The sequence below is a fragment of the Quercus lobata genome, chromosome 4 (genome assembly GCF_001633185.2).
Source record: "Quercus lobata isolate SW786 chromosome 4, ValleyOak3.0 Primary Assembly, whole genome shotgun sequence".
In the NCBI taxonomy this organism is placed as follows: Eukaryota; Viridiplantae; Streptophyta; class Magnoliopsida; order Fagales; family Fagaceae; genus Quercus; species Quercus lobata.
In genome coordinates this window covers 16563897-16578793 of record NC_044907.1, presented here as the reverse complement: position 1 = coordinate 16578793, position 14897 = coordinate 16563897, and the positions used below count along the sequence as shown (strand labels likewise).

The window sequence follows — 14897 nt, the reverse complement described above, 5'->3', positions numbered from 1 at the left end:
TGCGACGATTGCTAGAGCCAGAGGAATCACCTAATAGCTGAGGTTGCTCTATAAGTTGAGTAGAAGGAGTAATAGCCAAAACATTGAGCTTATTCTAGGCTTGAAGGGTTGCAAGACGACCTTCTTCTCTAACCAACTCGTTCACAGCAATATCAAGAGAGGGAGCAGGATTGCAATTCAGAAGCTGACCTCGAATGGGCTCAAAGTCCTTGTGAAGTGACATCAGGAATTCATAGAGGCAAAATTCATCTCTAATGGAAGCATATTGCTGAGCATCCTTCGAGCATGCCCAAGTTGGATCAGAATTTGGTCCTAAATGAAGCGAAACTGATCATAATAGTCATTGATGGATTGCCCTGGTTCTTACCTGAGTTGATGCAATTCAACCACTGACTGATATTTCATGGATTCGTGAGTAGTGAAGTACTTTTTGGCCAACATATCCCATACAGATTTTGCATCATCAAAACTGCCTAACATATTGGAAATGGAGGGAATAGAAGTGTTTCGAATCCATGTGAGGATCATGTGGTTGTGACTATCCCATTCAATCATGCGATCAAGAAAGGCAGCATCTTCTTCACTTGCTCCCTTGATAGGAATAGTGATTGTACCAGTACAATAATGCCAGAACATGCGACCCTTAAGAAAACTGCATATAGCTTGAGACCGATAAGTAATTCTTATTCCCCTCCAATATAGTATTGATAGGGTGAGGAAGAAAAATATCATTTTTATCCATTTAGAGACACAATATGCAAAAAAAAAGATTGCAAAAATGAAATTTACACAAAAAACTGGGTAAGGAGAACCTAGACTGCAAAAGTCAACCCTGGAGAAAAGTCAACGGTCAACGGCCCGGTCAAAGTCAAAGGTCAAACCCCCAGAGTCAAAAGATGACGTCAGCGACTGACGCAAGCAAGTGACGTCAACAACGGCGCAATGAGGGCTAACGTCAGCAATGACGTCAGCGAGAGTGGTTAAAGCACGTGGAGGCGCGTGAGAGTGGGTGAAGGCGCGTGAGCGGAGTGTGGGAGCATGTGAGAGAAAACCCAGATGTGTAGTGGCACGTGGAAGGCGCATGATTAGCGGAACATAACCTTTGAACGGCGCGTGGGGGCGCATGCAGTCTTTGATGGCGTCGAGGCTTCCACAAGTGTGTAGATCAGTGTAAGACGATCTCAGTGATACACAAACGTAATCGGAGCAATATTTGCAGCGGTGATGCAAAGGGCAGTGGTCTGTGCAATGTGAAACTCCTTAATGATGGCGGTTGCAGGTCCGGAACCCAAGGACGACGGCTGAATGACGTCGGAGGTTCAACGACGAGAGGCTGCGGCGGCTATGGTGATGGCAGAAGCGATGTTGAAAAGGAAGTCACACTAATAAAGATAAGACTACTAAGAAAAGGTCAGAGCAGTGACTCTGATACCATGTTAGAAATATTGAATAATTATATTGTATTTCTCAAATCAAAGAATATACATCAGTGTCTTTATATAGGAGGCATATGTGTGCGGTACAAGTAAAGTGTAGTACAAGTACAAGTGTGCTATACAAGTAATCTAGCTGGGCCTAAAGCCCATAATATAATATACGTTAACACTACAAAAATAATAACAATAAGTCTTAATCCCGAATTTTAGAGTTACTATTGAATTTTTAACAGACTAGTTGAGGTTTGCCACATGAATTCTTTTGCTACTTTTTGTTAATTCTTTAATTGATAAGTTTTTTTTTTTTAATATAAATTATTATTATTTGTTTATTTATTTATTATTACTTATACTAATGTTCATATATTTTTAATTATTTTCTATAAAAGTGAAGTTGGGAAGACAACAAGTTGAATTCATGTTCTTTTGGCATGTCATGTGCTAAGTTTCCAGAGAGTTGTTTGTAGAAAAGCCAGTGCCAATGATCCTTGGAACAATTGGTATGTCTCCCCTCATAAACAAATTGAAAGTAAGATCATGGATTCAATCCATTTAGTTTTGTTACTTTTGAATTTATCCATCAAAGAAGAAGCATATAAGCACACGGGGTCTATCCAACCTGTAGTAGAATTACATTTTGTATGACAATATATATGATAAACTGATACATTTTGATAACCTAATCTGTAATGCTATTGTAAGGAATAGATGATCCATTCAATATTTTCCTCATCACAAAGAAAATATAGGATTATTTTGTCCAGGCAAAAGAATTAGTATACTTTTCATTTGTGAACTATGATCCTATACCATGTAAATATAACGTGTAAACCATTCTCTCACAGTGAACTTCATTCAGATGCTAGGCGTGTCCTAGTACTAAAATGCAGGCTAAATCCCTCAAGTTGAAAAAAAAAAAAAACTCTAAATATTAAAGTTTTCGTTTGTTGAAATGGTTGTACAGGTTCAATCCTTGAAAGCAAGTATTTCATACAAAAATAGCATAAATAAAATGTAAGAATTATATATAGGTCCCTTCTTCTTCCAACATTTGCTTTAATGGAATCACTACTGCAAAATAATCTTTCTTGACGAGTTTGTAATTGTATGCATTTGTATAATGATTTATAAAGGTGATGGTTGTATCAATATTTTTCATGATTCAGTTTGAGTTCCAGTCCTAGATACCTAGGTTGTATTATTGGTATTTGTGGAGAAGGGAGCCTGAAAAGAAGGAATCATCAACAAGATCCACCTGAGGTGTAATTGGACCCAACTGTGCATCAAATTTGTAAAGTGGTGATTTAAAACTAAGTTTTATGTTAGCTTTATTCCATGACAAAATGTGTTGTATTTGCTTTAATTTTGTTCCTTGTATTTTGTGGGATTTTATTGTATTGGATTTAGTATTAAGTTGGTAAAGATTCAAGCTTAATTGAAGATTAAGTGGATTTCACGAGAAGCTCGCGAGAAGCTAACCTGCAAAGTAGCCACGTGAGAAGCATATGACTGGAAGTTGAAGAGTCGTGATAGGCTATCGTTTTCGCGAGTGTCTTGCGGGTAAGGCTTTCCCGCGAGATACCCACAAAACTCTCTGCTTGGAGGATTTTTTAAGTGTGATTTTCTTACCCTTCACCCATACTATATATACCTTCATTACCCACAAATGTAAAGGAGGTCATTCAGAGAGAAAATTCCTAGATAGGTTTTCTACAACACACACACACACACCCATCTTTTAGAGAGAGAACTACTCATCCTTAGTGAGAAATCATTCTAACCTCTTCTCATTCCCTCTCCCATTGACATACCTTGAAAGAAGATTTGTAACCAAACATAACCCACACCTTTTCAGAGTGTAGTAAGTGTTTTGGAACTAAGGAAGTTTTGGGGATTTGCAAGAGAAGCCGGTGAGGCTTGGTGGATGCAATTGGGCATATTGCGCAATCTGAAGAGCTAGAGAAGACAAGGATTGGCAAAGTCAGTTGATAGCAAGAGCTTGGAGGGCTCAAGTACATTAGGTAGACTAGGCTTGGAGGGTCCTTTGTTATTCGTGTATTGCAACTTTATTCTCTAATGGATCGATTTACCGCTTGAAGGGCAGTAGAAAGGTTTTTTGCCTAGTTCTTCGGTTTCCTCTTCGATAACACATCGGCGTGTTATCTTGTGTTTGCACTCTCTCTTCTCTTACTCTTGTGCTTTACTTTTATTGTTTGTTGTTCTAGCCGTAATTTTAATTGGGAGTCTAAACAAGCTCTTGTGTTTTCACATTTTCGAGCTTTCAAAATCAAACCCAACCCAATCAAGACAATCAAAGTACTAGGTGAATTAGGAAAACCGAGGATGGAAATCCGCCCAAGGAAGTCGAGGAATAGATACTTCTTGAGAGAGAGCTATGAGATTGGAAGCAGAGCAAGACCATAGTGACATACGAATAAAAGTATGAGGAAACTTCCAGATAAAACATCCATCACCTCCGTTTTAAATGCATTGCAACAACTAAACCTCCCACATTAATGGTAGAATGACCCCTAAATAGTGCCCTTACAGCCTGTAACCTACTCTACTACTACTAGCAAGGTAGTGATGGGACAAGTATCCAAAGAAAGATCAGCACCCTTCCAAGTGGAAGACTGGGATGCAATTCAAATAGTTATAAATAGGAAGGAAGATCATCCTTGAGGGGGACCAAAAAAATAGGAGAGAGAAAAGAGGGAAGAATCATACTACAAGTTGTAACTCCATTCAAGAACCCTTGATCCTCGGCCAACCCAAAGAGAGTAATAAACAAGAATTTCATCTTTCCTTGTCTATCTCTTACTAGTATTGGGCCATCTTTGGAGTCTATCTTGCTTCTTTAATCATAAAGGCACTTCCTTAAGGAATCAAAATGTTGGCCTGCATTCCCATCTCTACAAATTAGTTGTATTAGGTCCCCATCCTAAACCATTCATAATGAGTTGGGCCTTGGGTTCAAAACAGCCCTCTACAATATTTATGAATGAGAACACATGCAAGGTGTGTTTAAAGATCTGATTAGGTTGTATTATTGGTATTTATGAATGAGAACACATACAAGGTGTGGTTAAGCACCAAACTAATGATTTTTGGTTTTTTTTTTTTTTTTTTTTTTAATTTTTGAGAAGCCTTAATTTAACTTAATTTTTTTTGAACCATTTTGGACTAATTTTAGAAACGGGAAATTTTGCATTCAATTATAATTTGTGTTCTCCAGCTCAATTATTTCAAATTTGCCGTTATCTGATCAAATGCTAAACAAATGATCCAATTGAGCAAATGCTCCATCATACCAAGTCATCTTCCAAAAGCAAGGTCAGTCAGACTTATTCTTAAATATTTTAACTTTTAGTTCCCTCCTATATTTCTTTTTTCTTTTTCTTCTTTTATTTATTTATTTATAATAACCGATAAAGAGAGATTTGAACCTAAGTTGTATTTATTGGTAGAATCAGACAATGCTATTGAACTAGCATGCTCTTGAGTTCTTCTATATTTCATTTGCTATATATTGTAAAAGGTAAAAATCCAACGGATGATAATATTTACTACAAATCCACTCTAATCTCATTTGCCACCTAAAATGGAGTATAAGAATGACATGCATGAGGATACATTTAGCATGAGCAAGGGTATATACATTTTAAAATGCACGTGACATAATTGAATTCATCAAGACTTCTTGACCAAAATTTTATGCTAGGGTATCAGTTTATTGTAATTTCCTTCATTATCCAGTTGCTTTGCCCATAATATTGCCACGCGCTTGGGCTGTGCATTTATTCATCTTGGGAGCAACCCATCTCTATCGTCCTAGAGAAAGCTCGTTTGGTACGTGTGTTTAAACACATGTTTTCAATTTTTAAATAATATTATACGTATTTTCATACACTTTTTCATTTACACGTATTTCCAAAAAATACAAATAACATTATTAGAACAACATTACTAAACGGCCCCGTTTTCCTACGTGGAAAAAATAGAAGGTTTAGGAAAATGGAAGAAATTTATGAAATGAGAAGGTGGGTGGGTGTACTATTACTAAGGTTGGAGTGAAGTTTGTAAATGAGAAAGAGTAAAGAGGAGCAACAGTCATAGACTGAATTGATGGAGACAACTCTCTGACATGGGCCCCACATGGATGTATTTATTTATGGGTTGTGTTAACAAGCACCGTAAGGTGCTCATTAATAACATAGTTACTGGCAAATTTTCGACTTTTTGGGCAACTTTTGACAGCTTTTGATAATTTTTTTTATCTCTTTTGGTAATTTTTTTTGACAACTTTTTCCCCCTTTTTTTTTTTTTTTTTTTTTTTTTAAGTGAGACACAACGGTGCTTGTTAACATTTTCCTTTATTTATAATAAACTCAAAACTCAAACTTGGAAATGTTGAAAACTTTGAGCAACTTTTGACAGCTTTTGATAATTTTTTTTATCTCTTTTGGTAATTTTTTTTGACAACTTTTTCCCTTTTTTTTTTTTTTTTTTTTTTTTTAAGTGAGACACAACGGTGCTTGTTAACATTTTCCTTTATTTATAATAAACTCAAAACTCAAAACTTGGAAATGTTGAAAACTTGTTCCCATATTCCGTGTCTTAAACTCAAAATTTTGAATTTTGAGTTTTGAGTTATAGAAACTCAAAAACTAAACCAAACATCGGTGTTTTAGATGAGACTTGCAATTTTTGAGTTTTGAGAGATGGAAACTAAGTTTTTATTTACAAAATTCAACAAACCAAACACCCTGTGAGCAAGCTTTCTTCCTCATGATTCACTTTGACTAAGAAAGTCTTGGTGGAAATTGCTATTGAATCTCTCTCTCTCTCTCTCTCTCTCTCTCTCTCTCTCTCTCTCTCTCTCTCCATAAAAAATACCTTGGCTTACCCTCAATCATTGGTAAGTCAAAAATTGAAATTTTTACTGAAATCAAAGAGAGGGTGGAGAGGAAATTATCGGGGTGGAAAGAGAAAATGCTTTCAGTGGGTGGCCGAGAGATCCTTATTAAAGTTGTTGCTCAAGCAATTCCAACATACACAATGAGCTGTTTCCAGATCCCAAAGAGTCTTTGTGATGAGATTGAAGCAATGATGAGAAAGTTTTGGTGGGGTCAAAGGGGTCAAGAATCAAAAATTTCTTGGGTTAGTTGAAAGAAAATGTGTAAGTCTAAGATGAATGGAGGAATGGGGTTCAAAAATTTACAGGCTTTCAACCTAGCTATGTTAGCTAAGCAAGGATGGAGGTTGATTTCGAATCCTAACTCTCTGGTGGCCCAAATCTATAGAGCAAGATATTATCTGCATGGTTATGTTTTTCAAGCAAAACTTGGATCCAACCCTTCTTATACTTGGAGAAGCATCTTCAATAGGTTGGAAGTTATGAAAAGAGGTACCCGGTGGCGAGTTGGCAATGGTGAGAGAATTCTTATTTGGGAGGATAAATGGCTACCTACTCCAACAACATACAAAGTAATCTCCCCCCCCAAAGCCTTTTGATGATTATCCTAGGGTCTCGGCGCTAATTTATAAAGACACGAGGAGGTGGAAGGGTGATGTTGTGAGATCTTTGTTCTTGCCTTTTGAAGCAAGGACTATTATGAATATTCCCCTCAGCCATAGCCTTCTAGAAGACCAAATTATATGGGTGGGTAATAGAAAGGGAGAATTCAGTGTAAAAAGTGCATATTATATTGCTATTGGGGTGATAGATACAATGGAGGAAGGTGAATGTTCTTCAGGTGATTCAAGGAATCCCCTATGGAGAAAACTATGGCACTTAAACATTCCTCCCATGGTACGTATTTTTGCTTGGAAAATGTGTATGAATGTTCTCCCTACTTTTGTGAATTTGCAAAGAAAAGGTGTAAATATTTGTGATATTTGTCCGGCTTGTGGAATGGAGCCTGAATCAAATCTCCATGTTTTTGTTAAATGTGAAGTGGCTAAGAGAGTATGGGGATGTTGGCTAGATAGTCCTATTGATTTGTTGAATGTAAATATGGATATTATAGATATTGCTATGAAATTTTTAAATCTGGTACATCCAGTGACTCGGAGATTTTCTTTGGGGTTGCATGGGCAATATGGTATAATAGAAATAAAATTGTGCCTGAGTTTTCTAGTCAGGTTCCTGATCATATTTGGGGTTTTGCTAGAAATTTATTCTTGAGTTCAAAAGGGCCTTAATAGCTTGCTCTCAAAGCTTGTCTAGGTCAGAAGGAAAGTGGATAGCGCCTCCTCCAGGGGTGTTCAAAATCAATGTTGATGGTGCTACATCTGAAATTGATAGAAACTCAAGTGTGGGAGTTGTTATAAGGGATGCAACTAGTAATGTTCATGCTACTTGCTGTAGATATCTTCAGGGTCAACACTTGGTGGAGGAAGTTGAAGCGCTGGCTATGGAGTGTGGTCTCCTTCTTGCCAAAGAGCATGAGCTTTCCCAAATTATCTTGGAATCTGATACTTTAACAGCTGTTTCTAATGTCACTGCAGCTGAAACTAGTGGCTGTCTTGGCCATGTTTATCAGGGGATTCTTAGTATGCTTTCTCCTTTTAGTAGCTGGAAAATTAAGCATGTAAAAAGGGAATACAACAGGGCAGCCCACGAGCTTGCATAGTATGCGAGGATGAAGGAGGAGTCTCATAGCTGGAAGGGAGTTTGTCCTCCTATGGTGATTCATGTTATTCAGGAAGATGGCTTTTAGTTGTTCTGTGTTAAGCTTTTCTTTTTGGCTTTGTTGTACTCTCTTTTCTGTTTGGCAATGAGAATTCAGTTGTTTGCTTTCAAAAAAAAAAAAAAGTTAATGGTTAATTAGCCAAAATACCTGGACATTTTCCGTTGCTCAAAGAGAGAGAGCTCATCAGTACGGGAAGGGAATTTGGGCCTTGTTGGAGGCTAAGGTCTTGTATTTTCTGATGGACTTCGTGTAGTGAGAATTTGGGCTTATTGAATGGCCAGAAGTAAAGTGAGGTCTTGGATTATTTGGTGAGCCTGAAGTACATTGGGCCTTCAAGTTGGGGTTGCGCCCTGTAGGCTTTGGTCGTAAAATCTCATTTAAAAATGGGTCCTTAAACTAGTCTATCCGTGATAAACCTTCTTCATGTTCTACCATAGCTTTAGGCAAACGCATCTGCCTCTCAAGAAGCTCAATCTCATTCTAGTTTCTACTTGTTAATGGTGGATGTTAAACGTTTTGGCCAAAGTAACTAGTTGAAGAGGTAAGACTGTTGCACAAGGACTTTTATCAATTGGGACCACACCACTCTAACCTAGCTATTCCTTAGTTGCTAGTCAGTCGGTCCAATCCAACACCTATTCAAGCTAAACAAGCACACATACGAGGAGTTTCTCAATAACATGCAGTGACACTCATGTAGCCATTAAAGATAGCTAAGCGTCTAAGATTTATTTAGGGATAAATAAATTAACCTTCATATTGAAAATAATTTATTTACTGATTCACTCAACCAATGAAAGCGTGACAACAAACAAGTATTATGTCTACAATATTTTTATAACATTTCAGTAGTTCTAATTTGAGCTCAGCATTAATTTTTTTTTTTTTTTTTTTTTTTTTTGCCTACTAATTATAGTTAGTAATAATCTATCACTTAAAATTTGTTATTAAAGTTTTAATACAATATTTCGCATAGTTAATAAATCAAAATGCCTTGATATTGTTCCTTTGCACAAAGAAAAAGAGAGCTCATTAGTTCGGGAAGGGCCTTCGGCCTTTGTTGGGCTCTTTACTAGGCTGAGTTCTTGGCATAGGATTTGTGTATGGTGAACTCGGGCACCACTTTGTGGTGTAGCCTTTTATTTGATAATGGGCTTCATGTAGTGAGGGTTTGGGCTTACTACTTTTTAGCATGAAGTAAAGTGAGGTCTTGGATAATTTGGGTTGGGCTTGTGTCTTGTAAACTTGGGTCCTAAAATCTCATTCTAAAATGTGTTCTCATCTCTAGTTTATCCATGAAGGGAAATGCTAACGGTTAATTTTAGGACAATGGTTAATAATTCATTTAAAGAAAGTTTTTATGGAAAAAGAAAAAAATTAATATTTTAACATATTTTTTCCATTTTCTATAAAAGTGGTATCAAAATTTTTCTAAAATGAATTGTTAACTATTGTCCTAAGGATATCTATTAGCATGACCAATTTATAAATAACCTTACAAGTTCTACCAAGCTTAGGCAAATGCTTCTGTGCACATCTCAAGAACCTCAATATATCACCAATCATATCATGATACCAATTCGCACCTCAAAGCTATGTTTTGATACCTTGGAATACCTTGACAATGCTAATACCTTGACAATGCTATAGATTGGTCTATCACTAATATTTTGCTGAATATTTTGGAAGTAAAGAAGTGCTTCTCATGCTGAAATTTTAATTAGACTAAAGAAAAGCTAATAATGTTGCTCATAGTTTAGTTAAATCTTGATCTTTTGATTCAAATTGTGTTTTATGTTGTAATATTTCTTCCCTTCTCTAGTTTATCAAAGAATTGTGAACTAAGGAAGTTGTTGCTACATCTTTTAGTTCTTAATGAAATTTGAGTTTTTTTTTTTTTTTTTTTTAATTTAATAATAATGATACTACAAATTTTATTACAAAAGGTTTACAAAATGGCTTATAGTATCACCAATCAACGACAAGTAATTTAGTGAAGTGATTATTATGTTATTAAAATGGAATCAATCATATTCATTATTAGGTCAATTTGTTAACCATTTAAAGTAAAATTAATAATAACTTTAACATTTTGAAAAAAAAAAATTGAGAAAGAAAAAGGAAGATAGAATTAATTTTATTTGTTTTGCCATCATTTTTATTTTATATACAACTTTTTAAAACCTGATTTTTTTTTTCTCCTCACTTTTGAAAGTATAAGTATAGTTAAACTTTAACTCTTAGCAAAAATAGAATAGGCAAAAGCCAAATATTAATTGGATAGAAGTATTTTGTGTCCTAAATCCTAATTAAGAAGTTAGGCTGCCATTTCATTTCACATGTGTGGTCAAGCAGCATTCTATAATTCTTTATGGTGCTTTTGTATGACAGGATTTGGGGATGTGAATTTGGATTTGGAGTTGTGGATTTGGATACTTTAAAAAACATCAATGATTTAGATTTGACAAATCCACCATTAAAATATTTGGATTTGAAATAATATTTAAAATCAATGAAATAGTGCCCTCACAGCCTGTAACCTACTCTGCCATCATCAGCAAGGTAGTGATGAGACAAGTATTGAAAGAAAGATCAGCAACCCTCCAAGTGGAAGGCTGGGATGCAATTCAAATAGTTATAAATAGGAAGGAAGATCATCCTTGAGGGGGATTGAAAAAGTAGGAGAGAGAAAAGAGAGAAAAATCATACTACAAGTTGTAACTCCATTCAAGAACCCTTGATCCTCGGCCAACTTGAGAAGATTAATAAACAAGAATTTCATATTTTCTTTTCCATTTCCATTTCCATTTCTTACAGCATTGGGCCATTTCTAGAGTCGGTCTTACTTCTTTAATTATAAAGCCGCTTCCTTAAGGAATCAAAATGTTGGCCTGCATTCCCATATCTACAAATTAGTTGTATTGATTCCCCATCCTGGCCCATTCTTAGTGGGTTGGGCTTAGGGTTCAAAATAGCCTTCTACAATATTTATGAATGAGAACACAAGGTGTTTTTAAGGACCAGATTAGGTTGTATTATTGGTATTTTTGAATGAGAACATATAGAAGGTGTGGTTAAGGATCAAGCTGATGATTTTTGGTACTTTTTTTAAAAAAAAAAATTGAGAAGCTTTAATTTAAACTAATTTTTTTTGAACCATTTTGGACTGATTTTAGAAAAGGAAAATCTCGCATTCAATTAGAATTTGTGCTCTCCAGCTCAATTATCGCAAATGTGCCATGATCCGATCAAATGCTACACAACTAATCCAATTGATTAAATTCTCCATGATAACAACTAAGTCATCTTCCAAGCGCAAGGTCGGTCAGACTTATTCCTAAATATTTTAACTTTTATTTCCCTCCTATATTTCATTTTCCCTTTATAATAACCAAGAAATAGAGATTTGAACCTAAGTTGTCTTTATTGGTAGAATCAAACGATGCTATTAAACTAGCATGCTCTTGACTTCTCCTATATTTCATTTGCTATATATTGTGAAAAGGTAAAAATCCAACAGATGATAATATTTACTACAAATCCACTCTAATCTAATTTGTCAACTAACATATATAAGAATGACATGCATGAGGCCTGATATACATTTAGCATGAGCAAGGTATATACACATTTCAAAAAAGTAAGGGTATATACATTTTAAAAATGCACGGGACATAATTGAATCCATCTTCTTGACCAAAATTTTATTCTAAAGTATCAGTTTATTCTAAATTTCCTTCATTATCCAGTTGCTTTGCCCATAATATTGCCGCTTGGGCTGTGCATTGCTCATCTTGGGGGCAACCCATTTCTATTGTCCCAGATTTTTTGTTTTCCCATGTGGTCTAATTAATATAGCTTGCTTGTCCATTGTTTTTGTAAGTTTCTTGTTTCTGTTATTTCTAAGTTGTTGTTCTTACAAATATACATACGGAATTTACGTTTTTTTAAAACTTAAAAAAAATAAAATAAAATAAAAATTTAAAGCAAAACTCACAATAAAAATGAAATAGTAGTGAAATAAAAAGCCAACATTCTTACATAGCCACTAATTTCAATTTTCATAATGGTTCCATGTGTTAAATATATCTACTGCTGTATAACAATATACATAATGCTAAAAGGGATCTACTTTGTTGTGGTGGATATTAAACCTTTAGGCCGAAGTAACTGGTTGAAGAGGGAAGAGTATTTACAGTAAGAAAGCTAAAAAAAAATATAATATTTAGTAACTCAAAACACCACTTTATCTATTTTAACACCCAATTTATAATATATCCAATATTAAAGGTTTTATTTTAACATTCAACATATTAAAATAATATATCCAATACAAAAAATAACAATCACAATCTTCAATACATTAAAATACCATTTTTTAACTCCACATATTAAATAAATAAATAAATATATATATATATATATATATATACATATATTTAAAAGTTTTAAGCTATAGTGAGCTGCTATCAATTGAGATTTTGTTGAGGTCCGAATTTGTTCTAGGGACTCTAACCCACCACTCCAATTAGTCTTGATTGATACTGATGTGGTCCAATACAAAAGCTACGAGTTGTGTCCTAGCCTTCAAAGGTAGATCATCATTTTGTTGGCATCATAGGTTGAAATTTTATCAATTAAAAAAAAAAAATCTGAGATTTATTACGTGTTACATAACTAAACCTTCATAGAAAATAAAGATTTACTCAGTGAAAGGATTAACTTCAATCCTTGATTCAAAAAGAGATAAGTAGGAATAGTGAGAGAGGGATGACAACCACGAAGTGGTGTGAATATTAAGGCCCCGTTTGTTATGGAAATTCAAACACATGTTTTCAGTTTTTAAACAACAATATACGTATTTCCACATACTTTTTCACCCACATGTATTTCCACACAAGTTTTCAAATAACAAAATATATATTTTTAAGTACATGTACCAAACACCCCTTAAGTGATCAAGCTTTCTTTCTCATGATTGACTATGACAAAGAAAGTGCTGGTGGAAGTTTTTATTGAATTCTCTAACAACCAAAAGACTCTCTCTCTCTCCCTCTCTGTCAATGTTAATAATGGTTAATTAGCCAAAATACTTGGACATTTTTCAGTTGCTCTAAGAGAGAAAGAGCTCATTGGTACGGGAAGGGCCTCTGGGTTGTGTTAGGGGCTGAGGTCTTATATTTTCTGAAGGACTTCGTGTAATGAGAGTTTGGGCTTATTTATTGGCCCGAAGTAAAGTGAGGTTTTGGATTATTTTGTGAGCCTGAAGTACATTGGGTCTTCGAGTTGGGCTTGTGCCCGGTAGGCTTGGGTCTTAAAACTAGTCTATCGGTGATAAACCTTCATGTTCTACCAAAGTTTTAGGCAAACGCCTCTGCCCCTTAAGAAGCTCAATCTCATTCTAGTTACTAGTTAATGGTGGATATTAAGGGGCTGTTTGGATAGCCTATTTCCATAACTCAATTTTCTGTTTCCATAACTCATAAGTAAAAAATGGTGGGACCCATAGCAAAAAGATTGTTTGGCAAACAATAACTCTATTTCTATAACTCTGTTTCTATCACTCAATTCTCTGATTTTTGAGTTATGAGTTATGGAAACTGAAAATACATTTGGACTGTTTTCTATTTCCATAACTCATAACTCAATGGCAATATTGTAATTAAACACACATAGGGGACCCACAGTCGCAACTGTTGACCACCTTTTGACTTTTTTTTTCTTTTCCTGGGTTGGCTGTTCGGTTCTTTTTTTTTTTTTTTTTTCCTAGGTTGGCTGTTTGGTTCTTTTTTTCTTTCTTGGGTTGGCTATTCGGTTCTCATTTTTTTTTTTTTTTTTTTTTTTTCACTGGGTTCAGTGAGTTTGGGTACTGAAAAAAAAAAAAATGAAAAAGCTGCATCGGTGACAGGTATGGAGCCCACAAATAGTATGAAAAATATTGAGTGACGGGAAGTGAGTGATGGTGCCAAACAAACATGGTATTTTAGAGTGATGAGTGATGAGTGATGAGTTATGAGTTATGAGTGATGAGTGATAAGTGATGGAAATTGAGTGACCAAAAAAATGAATCCAAATAGCCCCTAAACGTTTAGGCCAAAAAAACTAGTTGAAGAGGTAAAACTGTTGCACAAGGACTTTTATCAATTGGGACCTCACCACTCTAAAGTCTAACCTAGCTATTCCTTAGTTGCTTCAGCCGGTCCAATCCAACACCTATTCAAGCTAAACAAACATACATACGAGGAGTTTTCCAATACCATTTAGTGACGGTCATGTAGCCATTAAAGATAGCTAAGCATCTAAGATTTATTTAGGGATAAATATATGAACCTTCATATAGAAAATACAGATTTAGTAATTTACTCAACTAGTGAAAGTGTGATACTTGACAAGTGTTACATCCAAAACATTTTCACAATACTTTCACAACAAATCTAGATAGTAAGTTATTACTAGTTCTAATTTGAATCCAGTATTAAAATTACTTTTTTGTTCACCCGTTATAGCCAATAACAATCTATCACTTAGAATTTATTATGAAATTATTATAAAAATGTTGTGTACATAGTATTTTGCATAGTTAATCGACCAAAATGACTAGATATTGTTCTCGTTGCACATTAAAAAAAAGGGTAAAATGCAAAACTGACCCTCTAAGTTTCTTCATATTTTATTTCAGTCCTCTAACTTTCAAGTTTATTCAATTAAAGTTTTTTCATCAACTTTTGTTATATGTTGTGGTTAATTTTTTAATTTTATAAATTTT

General features: G+C 34.9%; 1 protein-coding gene across 1 annotated transcript; it reads left to right on the top strand.

Moving 5' to 3' along the window:
• Nucleotides 1-7167: 7167 nt before the first annotated feature.
• Nucleotides 7168-8071, top strand: LOC115984707. Its single transcript, XM_031107721.1, has 2 exons — nt 7168-7491; nt 7610-8071. Exons 1-2 carry the CDS (start codon nt 7168-7170, stop codon nt 8069-8071), a joined length of 786 nt encoding a protein of 261 aa, XP_030963581.1.
• Nucleotides 8072-14897: the final 6826 nt, after the last annotated feature.